The 12602-nt window shown below is 41.5% G+C and overlaps 1 protein-coding gene across 3 annotated transcripts in view; it reads left to right on the top strand.

The window, feature by feature from the left end:
* dhx38 (DEAH (Asp-Glu-Ala-His) box polypeptide 38) overlaps window positions 1-12602 on the top strand; it is a 95973-nt gene that overhangs the window by 13358 nt on the left and 70013 nt on the right. For all 3 annotated transcript variants that reach the window (XM_085991729.1, XM_085991727.1, XM_085991728.1), the window contains 6 exons: window positions 1234-1383; window positions 4541-4715; window positions 6274-6392; window positions 6860-6936; window positions 8384-8539; window positions 12298-12459. In XM_085991729.1, the coding sequence (XP_085847855.1) occupies window positions 1234-1383; window positions 4541-4715; window positions 6274-6392; window positions 6860-6936; window positions 8384-8539; window positions 12298-12459 (839 nt within the window). The remainder of the gene's footprint in view (window positions 1-1233; window positions 1384-4540; window positions 4716-6273; window positions 6393-6859; window positions 6937-8383; window positions 8540-12297; window positions 12460-12602) is intronic.

A 12602-nucleotide genomic window follows, 5' to 3' on the forward strand; every position in this document is an offset into this window, starting at 1 on the left:
ACCCAGCCCACTATTATTTGTAACTGGATAGTTCATATAATTATTAAGAGTACAAATTATTTTTCAAGGGGCATTTAAATCTTTACAGAACTCACCACTCAAAGCTTTCTTTGGAATTGCAGTTTTTAGTTTAGCATGTATACCCTTTCCAATTCTGCATGTAATTGGAACAATGTTATATTGCTCATCAACAGCTTCAAAGATATGAGCACAGAGAGAAGCTATGACTTCAAATACCATAAAGATTCATATAGTTACTGTAGGGTCCATATGGTGTTTTCCAACAATGGTTTATAACTGGAGGTTTATGGACAGCAATGCTAGAATTCCTCTAGACGGCTTGTACACCATTAGCTTTCTTTCTCTTTCTCCCTAGCTCCCCATTGGCAAAGGTCAGTTTGTCAAACCTTACTTAGCAGCTTTTCTTCATTTGTTTTCCTTTTTTTTTTTTAGTTGCTTTCCTTCTTTATTTTATGTTTGCCTCCTCGTTGTAGACGGCTGCTTTTCCACCAGCTGTATTTGCTCTTACACTCAGCTTTTCCTGCCTTCATTTATCTTTATTCACTAAAGATCTTAAGAAAAATTACCCTCGCCTTCAAATTGAACTTAAGCTAAAACCCCAGTCTTCAACAGATCTTCAACATTCTATATGACCAATAAACCAAAATACATAAATTAAGAAAAATGCCGGATTTTACTATTAATTGTATAACTGAGGGTGTGTATGCAGTGTAGATGGTATACACTTCAGGTTGTTAAGGATTGAACATGAAATGCTTGAGAGGTAGGTAGCACATGCCATTTTATTATCTGAAATCCATTATATTGTGATATACATTCTATTCCTCTTTCAAAGTTTCATCATTCAAATTATCTGATAAATCATGAGAACTAAATTCTCACTTTACTGATTCATATTGTTTAATTCTAATTATTGGATAATCCACTTTTTAGTGCAATCAATGATTTTGAAAATCAAAAGTAGACTATATCCTCTCTCTACTTCAACTTGTTAATGCTCTTTCGCACCTTTACTACCTTGTTACTGCTGCATTAAAGGAGAAATACACAAAAATAAAGAATCACAGAGCATCTTCAGTACTTCCTGAATAAAGTAGAAATTGTGATTAATATACCTTGACATAAGAAATGTACTGTAGCTTGGTTGGATAGCTGGTTATTGTAAAGTAACTCCTTTCTTGCAGTGTAGATCATTTGCTTTGTTCTTTATAGATGATCGAGAGTGGAGTAGGTCCAGTTCCTCCAGGAGCAAGGACAGAGACAGGTCTGAGCGAAGTGAGAGAGGGTACAGAGACAATTGCTCAGATCGAAGCAGAAGCAACAGAAAAGATGAACCAGATACGCCCAGGCACAGATTAAAAGGTGAGCACAAGTTAGTTCTTCTCCAAAAGCAAAATACTGCGGATGCTGGAAATCTGAAATAAAAACAGAAAATGCTGGAAATACTCAACAGGTCAGGCAGCATCTGTAGTGAGAGCAACAGAGTTAACGTTTCAGGTCGATGACCCTTCGTCAGAACTGGAAAAAGTTGGAGCTATAACAGGTTTTTAAGCAAGTGTAGGGCAGGGAGAGGGGGGTGGGGAGGAAAGAGCAAAAGGAAGGTCTGTGATAGGATGGAAGGCAGGAAAGATTAAGAGACAAAAGGGATGATGGTGCAAGGCAAGAAGAAATGGTAATGGGACAAGTTAAGAAACAAAATATGACTCTAGATGAAGTGTAAATGGCGATGGCAGAATGATCGACAGCTGCCATGTGAGAGAGAAAAAAAAAGATAGGGGCCGAGGTTATGGTCTGAAATTGTTGAACTCGATGTTGAGTCCAGAAGGCTGTAAAGTGCCTAATCGAAAGATGAGGCGCTGTTCCTCGAGCTTACATTGAGCTTCATTGGAACTGTGTAAGAGGCCGAGGATGGAGATCAGAGTGGGAGTGGAGCAGAGAATTAAAGTGACAGGCGACTGGAAGCTCGGCGTCACCCTTCCGGACTGAATGGAGGTGTTCTGCAAAGCCGTCACCCAATCTGCGTTTGGCCTCCCCAATGTAGAGGAGACTGCATCGTGAGCAGCGAATATAGTATACTAAATTGCAAGAAGTACAAGTATCTCTGGGATAGGCTATTGACAAACATTCCCTATAAGCCCACTGATTCCCACAGCCACCTGGACTACACTTCCTCCCACCCCGCTTCCTGTAAGGACTCTATTCCATTCTCCCAATTTCTCAGCCTCCGGTGCATCTGCTCTGACGATGCCACCTTCCATACTAGTGCTTCCGACATGTCTTCCTTTTTCCTTAACCAAGGATTCCCCTCTACCGCGGTTGACATGGCCCTTGACCGTGTCCGTTCTATTTCCCGCACTTCTGCTCTCACTCCTTCCCCTCCCTCCTGGAACCACGATAGGGTTCCCCTTGTCCTCACCTTTCACCCCACCAGCCTCCACATTCAGTGAATCATCCTCCACCACCTCTGGCGTGATCCCACCACCAAACACATCTTCCCCTCGCCTCCACTTTCAGCATTCTGAAGGGACCACTCCCTCCGCGACACCCTGGTCCACTGCTCTATCACCCCCAACACCCCTTCCCCTTCACCTGGCACCTTCCCGTGCAAACGCAGGAGATGCAACACATGCCCTTTTACCTCCTCCCTTCCCACTGTCCAGGGCCCCAAACACCCCTTCCAGGTGAAACAGCGATTTACTTGTACTTCTTGCAATTTAGTATACTGTATTCGCTGCTCACGGTGCAACCTCCTCTACATTGGGGAGACCAAGCGCAGATTGGGTGATAGCTTTGCGGAACACCTCTGTCCAGTCCGTAAGCGTGACCCCGAGCTTCCGGCCGCCTGTCACTTTAATTCTCCACTCCACTCCCACTCTGACCTCTCCGTCCTCGGCCTATTACACTGTTCCAGTGAAGCTCAATGTAAGCTCGAGGAACAGCACCTCATCTTTTGATTAGGCACTTTACAGCCTTCTGGACTTGACATCGAGTTCAACAATTTCAGACCATAACCTCGGCCCCTATCTTTTTTTCTCTCTCACATGGCAGCTGTCGATCATTCTGTCATTGCCATTTACTCTTCATCTAGAGTCATCTTTTGTTTCTTAACTTGTCCCATTACCATCTCCTTTTGCCTTGCACTATCATCCCCTTTGTCTCTTAATCTCTCCTGCCTTCCATCCTATCACAGACCTTCCCTTTTGTTCTTTCCTCCCCTCCCCCCTCTCCCTGCCCCTACACTTGCTTAAAAACCTGTTCCATCTCCAACTTTTTCCAGTTCTGACGAAGGGCCATCGACCTGAAACGTTAACTCTGTTTCTCTCTCTACAGATGCTGCCTGACCTGCTGAGTATTTCCAGCATTTTCTGTTTTTAGTTCTTCTCCATCCTGAATGAATGAAAATGCATCTCAGTTATAGCTGCTGTACATGGAAGTACAATTTTCATACAGCTTGATTATAACTGAATAGCTAACCTAGTGTCTGAACTTCCACATTCAGTGTCGCACACCTGAGGGTGGTTGGAAAAAGGCATTAGGAGTGGTTCATAGAATATACAGCACAGAAACAGGCCGTTCAGCCCAACCAGCCCATGCCGGCATTTATGCTCCACTCGAGCCTCCTCCCATCTTTCCTCATCTAACTCTATCAACATAACCCTCTATTCCCTTCTCCCTCATAAGCTTGTCCAGCTTCCCTTTAAATGCATCTATACTATTTGCCTCAACCACTCCCTGTGGTAGCGAGTTCCACTCTCTGGGTAAAGAAGGTTCTACGGAATTGCCTATTTGATTTCTTGGTGACTATCTTATATTGATGACCTCTAGTTTTGCTGTATCTACTCTATCAAAACCTTTCATAATTTTAAAGACCTCTATTTAGTTCACCCCTCAGCCTTCTCTTTTCAAAAGAAAAGAGACCAAGCCTGTTCATCCTTTCCTGATGGGTATAACATCACATTTCTGGTATCCTTGTAAATCTTTTTGCACCCTCTCCAGTGCCTCTATATCCTTTTTATTATAATATGGTGACCAGAACTGTGCACAGTACTCCAAGTGTGGTCAAGGTTCGATACAAGTTTAGCATAACTTCTCTACTTTTCAATTCTATCCTTCTAGAAATAAACCCTAGTTCTTGGTTTGCCTTTTTGTGGCCTTATGATTAGTTTATTTAATATTTCTCCTCTTACTTTTTAAAAAAAAAAAAAAAGAGGAGGAGGTGAAAATTGTAGAGCATGATCACATGGAGCACACTTGCACATTTATTAGCAGCATAGTTTGAGGCCGAGGATCAAGTCATTTGGCTGCAGCCCTTTCCTATGGAAATATATGCAGCATAGGAGGCCTTGAGAGAGAGAGAGAGAGAGAGAGAGAGAGAGGGTGTGTGTGTAGGTGTGTGTGTGTAGGTGTGTGTGTGTAGGTGTGTGTGTAGGTGTAGTAATGGCTTAGAATAATGGGAATGGAAAGACTGGGGCCTGATTTTAATTTGTTGTATCACTGTTGAAATCACCTTGTTTTATAGATGCTCTTACTCCTTCTCGATCTAGCTGGGATGATGATGACAGTGGGATTGGAAGTCAGTATTCTCATCGATCTCAGTGGGAGTCTCCATCTCCTCCCTCGCAAAGGGATTCGGATAAGAGTGAAAGAAGTTATCGCTCTTCGGGTCGTGACAGTGAGAGGCGTGATAAAGAAAGGTAAGTGAAAAATCAATGTAGAACAGAAAATACGAGTTCTGTTTAAAAATAGATGGATAGAATAGTATAATTGTGGCATCTCTTCCAACTAACCTGGAGCGACCTCTTGGGTTTAAAAAAAAAAATTACTGTTAAGGGTTGCAGTGTTGATGAAGCATCCGGCACATCCAGTGACCATGGCAATGATTATTGACTAAAGCTATCCACTTGGGGCAGGAGATAACTTTTCAAGAGCCAGCAATTTAAACATCTTGATAGTTAAATTAATCAACTCCGACACTTCCCCATGATGGCTCAATGAGTAGCTGAGGCACATAGAGCAGGTAGGTCCCAGGTTCATGCTCCAAACTGTGCTGAGCTAGCTGATCTCAGGCGGGGTATAGGTAGGGATTCTTCAGTGTCTCTGAAAGGATGCTCCCCACTGTTCAAGAACTTGTCGAGGCAGATTCGTGAACAATGGCCAATTGCGTGAGATACCGGAGAGTGAATATGGAACTGTAGTAGAGCCTGAAGGGGAGAAGGTTGGTGAGAAAAGAAAATATAAAGCAACCTGAGTTGCCCTGTTTTAAGTAGCTCAATGTTAGGTGATGGTTTTTGAACGTTGCTGCAGCAGCTTATTCTCAATATAATGGTCCAGATATTCCGATCGCAGGCCTCTCGCGAGTGGAGGACTGCGATCTGCAAAAATCTGCGCCCTTACTGACGCGCACAATTCCGATCCTGGGCCTCTCCAAACTGCAAGTGCGCAGGGCCCACGTATCCCAGAGGCGCAGGCAGTTTGCAGCGTCCCTGGGATCACGTGGGCCATGGGGAGCCAATCACAGAAGGGAATCTCCCTTCATACACTTGACAGGAAGACCTGTCAAATATATGAATGGAGATCACCCCAAAACATAGTAAAACTTCAAATAATTTTTTTTTTAATCACATTTTAAAAATGACTTGAAATTACAATAAGTTAACTGTTAATTTTAAACAAAAATTTAAATTTTTGAAAAAATAATTAATTAAAGTTTTTTACGGGGCTAAAAATAAACTTACCTTTTGTAAAAGTATTTTTAAATGATAAATCAGTGAAAACTTTAAAAAAAAAACAAAAAAAAAACTTTTTTTCAACTCTTATCCTGGTAAAAGCAGGCCTTACGTCTGCTTTTACAGGCGCAAGAATTATAAGGGTTTTCTGCAGACGGAGGGTCTCCAAAAAGCGGAACACTCCGCCCGCAGAGGCCCTTCTCCAGCCGGAAGATCTGAACAGGTCGGAAATGCTGGTTTCCAGCGCATGCACTGTGCATGCCTGAAACCGGCATTTCCGATGTCCCTACGGGTGAGTACACAGCGCGTACTCACCCATAGGGATTGGAATATCCGGCCCAATATTTCCATACAATTTTTGTTTTGTTTTATTCAATTCAGGTTCATGTATTTAGCAAGGGTGTAGATCACATTTCCCTGTGACAGTTAAGTGCTTTATGATTAAAAGATAGTTGTTTTGTTGATTGTTCTGAGATTTTAGTTGTCATCATCCCTGGTTTTTCAAGTAGGATTTTGCTTTTTTCAGGTCTAGAAGGAACCATTTTGAAGAGGATACACCTCTTCCAACACCATCGTACAAATACAATGAGTGGGCTGATGACAGAAGGCATTTGGGGGCAACACCTCGACTTTCAAAAGGCAAAGGTACATGTTTTGTTGGGGATTTTTCTTGCTACTGAAATAGAATTTTAAAATGTTTTATTTAATGTGACACTCAAAAATGCAGATTTGTTGTATCTCGGTCTCCAGTAATCAGTGACTTTACCTTTACAACGTAGAGACTCACAACTGACCATTCATTCTAGAGGTTGGATTTTCCCCCATTCATAGGAAATGGATGGAAAAATATAGCCCAACATACTGTTAATTTAGAAACGCATGCGAATTAGTAATCTGAAACGTTTGGGTATCAAAATAATACAAAGTTTTGTGTAACGAGTGTATAGAAAATGCATTTGAGTTTTAAGTGAAAGTTTAAGCTATTCAACTTGTGATAGGATTTGAGACTTTTGCCTTAAAGAACATAAGTGTAGCTATAATACAATTTTAATACTGTAACAGTGATCAATTGCTGCCTTAGACTAAAATGTAACCATCTCCAACCTATTCAGGTAGGAGGGAGGAAGGTAAAGATGGCATTTATTTTGAGAATAAAGATGAGCAACAGCAGTGGGAAGAAGATCAAAGGGTAAGGAACTTCCTCGATTTTAAAGTACAGTTGGAAAACGAATATAACATTTCTATTTATCTTTTGAGAACTGTTAGAATTTTTGCATCATGCTTAAAACTGCCAGCATTTGAATTCCCACTTTTGTTTGGTGTATAATAGAAACGATACATACATATGCCATAAATTGTTTTTCAACAGGAAGAAAGGAACTTTATATAGAACATTATCGCAGCTCTCTGAAATGTCGCAAAACACTTCACATACAATTCCATAATGTAAATTATTTTATTGTGGATTGAAGAAAGAAAGAACTTGCACCTTTCACATCCTCAGGATGTCCTAAAGCGCTTCATAGCCATTGAAGTATCATCACTGTTGTAATGTAGGCAAACAATTTGTGCACAGCTGGATCCCACAAAACAGCAGTGAAATAAATGACCAGATATTAAAACAGAAAATGCTGGAAATACTCAGCAGGTCAGGCAGCATCTGTGGAGAGAGAAACAGAGTTAACGTTTCAGGTTGATGACCTTTCGTCAGAGCGCCGTCCGACGAAAGGTCATCGACCTGAAACGTTAACTCTGTTTCTCTCTCCACAGATACTGCCTGACCTGTTGAGTATTTGCAGCATTTTCTGTTTTTATTTTATAGAATATATTGAATTGGTTCAGCAGTTCGGGACCAGGTAACAAAGGGACAATCAGACAGATTAGTCAGATGAGATCCTTTGAATGTTTCCCTGCAGAATCTGGGGTAAAATGGATATTTTTCAGAGAGAGATAGCAACCTAATACCTTACCTGTAGAGTCACGTTCTGTCTCCACACTTCACAACTGTCCAATAACGTAACGGCTAGAGCAATTAGCAATGATTTGAGTAATAATCAGCATGTGTAGGACACCAGAAAAAAGTCTTCACTGCTTTGCAATTAAAATATTAGCATATTAAGGATGCCTTGTCCTTCAAAGTGTTTTCTCTTGCCATCAGTTGGCATTTGAAATATTTTAAAGTAAGAAACAAGGTAACGAAGAAAAAAAATTCATGTTCGGAATATTCCAGTTTTAGCCAGCACATGCTTGCTATCTTGGCATGGGTTTGGGGCTGGGAGGCTCAGAAAAGAAGTGGTGGGGCCAAAATACAAAGTTAATTTAACATTGTGTACTGTAAGTGCACTTTTAATTTCTGGTGTGTGGTGAGCTGATGAATGTTGCTGCAGAGGCATAGTAGACATCATGTTCTATTTGTGATTCTGCACATTTAGTTTTGATGGAGGTCTAAATATGTTTCTGAAGGCCATTCCAGGTTTGTGGCATCACAAGTTAAATTAAAGTCAGAACCGTTTTCAGAATACTTGGGCTGCTTTGCAATAGATAAAACTGAAAATGATGTGCTATTTCTCTCTGGAAAAACTGCCATAACTTTGTTTATTTTCACTTGTTCTGTTGTGCATCTCTCATTCTTGTAGCAAGCAGATAGAGACTGGTACATGATGGATGAAGGACACGATGAGTTCCACAATCCTCTGGCATACACCTCAGAGGAATACGTGAAGAAACGCGAACAACTGTTGCAGAAACAGACGCAGAAGAGGATTTCTGCACAGAAGAGGCAAATTAATGAGGCATGTGTGATAAATTTTGGGTTTGAGTACAGGAACAAGGATGTCTTGCTGCAGTTGTACAGGGCCTTGGTGAGACCACACCTTGAGTATTGTGTGCAGTTTTGGTCGCCTTATCTGAGGAAGGATGTTCTTGCCATGGAGGGAGTGCAGCGAAGATTCACCAGACTGATACCTGGGATGGCAGGAATGACGCATTAGGAGAGATTGGGTCGATTGGGCTTGTACTCGCTGGAGTTTAAAAGAATGAGAGGGGATCTCATTGAAACTTACAAAATTCTAACAGGACTAGACAGACTAGATGCAGGAAGGATGTTCCCGATGGTCGGGGAGTTCAGAACCAGGGGTTACAGTCTAAGGATAAGGGGTAAGCCATTTAGGACAGAAATGAGGAGGAATTTCTTCACCCAGAGAGCGGTGAACCTGTGGAATTCTCTGCCACAGAAGGCAGTAGAGGCCAATTCATTAAATATATTCAAGAAGGAGTTGGATATATTTCTTGAGGCTAAAGGGATCAAGGGGTATGGGGAGAAAGCAGGGACCGGGTACTGAATTTGGATGATCGCATTGAATGGCGGAGCAGGCTCGAGGGGCCGAATGACCTACTCCTGCTCCTATCTTCTATGTTTTAATTTTTCTTCCTTCCCCCTCTGAATTTGATGAAGGCATCCTAGAAAAAAATATTTAGTCTCTAAGTTAAGATAAATATACTGGCGAGCAATTCCAGGATATGCAATATTAAGCCTGCCAAACATGGTACACCAAAAGCTCAGATATCTAAAATTAAATTTTAAGGGTCCCTCAAGTATTACTGTCTGCTGCTTTCTTGCTGTATCTCAGGTAAGATTTACTGTTGAACTTGTGTTTGTCAGTAAACTATTGGTAGTCATCAGAAGATAGCTTCTCTCTTTGTTTTAAAGCCTGGTACTGGACATTTTCTCAAAGATAGAGCGCAGTAGCTCTTTTTAGTCTCTGGATTCTGCCTCAAAAAAATTAAATTAACAACCCCATATTCTTGCTTTGAGTGGGGAATACGTAGTATAAGGGAACAATATAATTCGCCCATGGGTCCTTTGATACACCTTTTTGGTCCCTGTATCTGTTGTGCCCAAGTTATTTAAAAAAAAATCTGAGCACTGTCTGCCTGAGATCTTCATTTCATTGTTTAGACCCAGAATCAACTTGCAGACTTCATAATGATTGGTTCAGGAGCACCTTTGCTAAATGCCTGGGAGTAGATTTAACTGATTACAGTTATGTTTTGGGAAATGAAATTTTATGCTGGAGATAGAGGCTGCATTTTCCTCTACCTGAAATCAGACTGTATAGTGATGGAGATGGAAAAGTGGCGCAAGGAAGCCTTAAATGACAGAAGGAGTTGAGATTAAGGAAGCTGGTCGATGGCCAGCATTTATTGCCCATCCCTAGTTATACTTGAGAAGGGGGTGGTAGCTGCCTTCCTGAACCATTGCAGTCTGTGTGGTAAAGGTACTCCCACAGTGCTGTTAGGTAAGCAGTTCCAGGATTTTGACCCAGTGACGATGAAGAAACGTCAATATATTTCCAAGTCAGGGTGGTGTGTGACTTGGAGGTGGTGATACTTGCTGTGACGGCAGCTGAAAGGCCGTTGAAGGCCATAATGGAGAGACTTGGCCTGATAGTTAGCTACTTCTCCTTCACCTCTGCCCCCATGACTGCAGAAAAATGGATGGTGGCTCATTAAGACATTCGTAAAAATTGTGAAGAAACTCTTTGGAGTGCATCTGCCAATCTTTACTAGTAACTATTCATCCTTCTGGTGCTGTTGTTGGTGTCCCACTGCAGTGCTGCCAAATGTTGCTGCTTAGCAATGGCAGAGTCCCTCTGTGTGGTGCAATTATCGCCACGAGCCTGCCTTGCATGTTTAATAAGCCCCAATTCAGGGAAATGGGTTGCGGTCACAGCGAGTCTGGGGTATCAGGCAGAAATCTGCCTTAACTCGCCTCTAGGACAAGATGGTTCTGGATTGTGGCAACCACTGTGTGTTATGCTTCCATTATGAAAATGAGCTTAAATCTTTGGCAATCCTTGCTATATTATTTCCTGATTGGGTAGCTGCTGTGCTGCTTACAGGCACAAATTGTAGGAGTTCCTCCATGTTCAATATGGCCAACTAGTGCCAACAGGAAGGACAAGCTTTATATCCATTCTATGAATGGCATTCCTGGTAAAGCAAACAGTACAATAATCTAATAAGTATAGCAACAGCTATATAATATGAAATTATTTTGCCCAGAAAACGAGAGATTGCAAAATTAGATTGTTCAAAGAAATTCTCTTTCCTTTGTTGATTCCAGTGACATTACATTACTGTAAATTGTACTCAAACTTCAAAATTGATTTATTCCTGGCTTCTTGTAATGGATACCTGAAAGTTTAAAAAAAAAAAAAAGTGGAAAAAATATTTATTGTTCAACCCTTTCCATTGAAATAGGCCAGACAAATTTCTGCCAAACGCAGTAGAAATACTTCTTATAGGGAATAATGACAGAAATTACTGATTTGTTGGTTCAACTGACACACAGCATAAGAACATAAGAAATAGAAGCAGGAGTAGGCCAATCGGCCCCTCGAGCCTGCTCCGCCATTCAATAAGATCATGGCTGACCTGATCCTAACCGCCAATCCACTATCACAGAACCATCTCCTGAATCTAACAGAATTAGACACACGAAATAGGAGCAGGATCAGGCTACACGGCTCCTGGGCCCGCTCCGCTACCCACAGGGCCATGACCGATCCGAACCTAGACTCATGTCCAAATTCCTGCCCGCTCCCCGTAACCCTTAATTCCCTTTACTTCTAGGAAACTGTCTATTTCTGTTTTAATTTTATGTAATGATGTAGCTTCTACAGCTTTTTGGGGCAGCATATTCCATGGACCTACCACCCTCTGAGTGAAGTAGTTCCTCCTCATCTCAGTTTTGAAAGAGCAGCCCCTTATTCTAAGACTATGCCCCCTAGTTCTAGTTTCACCCATCATCGGGAACATCCTCCCCGCATCCACTCGATCCAACCCCTTCACAATCTTATATGTTTCAATAAGATCGCCTCTCATTCTTCTGAACTCCAATGAGTAGAGTCCCAATCTACTCAACCTCTCCTCATATGCTCATCCCCGGGATTAACCGAGTGAACCTTCTTTGTACTGACTCGAGAGCAAGTATGTCCTTTCTTAAGTATGGACACCAAAACTGTACGCAGTATTCCAGGTGCGGTCTCACCAATACCTTGTACAACTGAAGCAATACCTCCCTATTTTTATATTCATGTGTGCTAAGTTCAAATACAATAGTGTTATTTGATACAAATATGATTTTCTTGGTAGCTCTCCATCTGTTCAAAATTTTGTTTAATGTAAAGCCTTGTTACTTAACTTATTAAAGAAAAATAATAATTCTGGGTCCCCGATGGTTCAGCAGGTTTAATTAGGGAGTAGCGGAATCATACAGAGCTGGTAGGTCCTCGGTTTGATCCTTGAGTTTGGTTGAATTAGCTGAGCCAGGGCAGTGATGGGGCACTGCATTTGGTCTTGGAGCTCCTGGGTTAGGTAGGGAAGAATCATCTAAGATTCTGGTTTCTGCAGTGGTATCATTTGTTTAAAATGAATAGTAGTCTAGTCCTTCTGCACCTTTACAAATTGTTACCAGTTACTGATACTTTTGATTAAAGAGCACTTCAGAGAAATAGTTGATTATGTTTGTCAAATGGTTGTTTTGTAGGATAATGAACGATGGGAAACGAATCGAATGCTAACCAGTGGTGTGGTCCAGCGTCTGGAAGTGGATGAAGATTTTGAGGAGGACAATGCAACTCGAGTTCATTTATTGGTGCACAACTTAGTCCCACCATTCTTGGATGGACGAATTGTGTTTACCAAACAGGTAGGTTTGATTTGAAACTAACCAACAGCCAGCCATACTTTTAAACAAAGTGAACACATTTAAGTTTTTTTTTTGGATAGACCAAAATCAACTCCTTTTGAAATCAGTGCCAGCATAGTGTAATATGGGAGCCAACAGATCTA

The sequence above is a fragment of the Somniosus microcephalus genome, chromosome 6 (genome assembly GCF_052327205.1).
Source record: "Somniosus microcephalus isolate GS21.2 chromosome 6, FLI_Smic_1.0, whole genome shotgun sequence".
Lineage (NCBI taxonomy): Eukaryota > Metazoa > Chordata > Chondrichthyes > Squaliformes > Somniosidae > Somniosus > Somniosus microcephalus.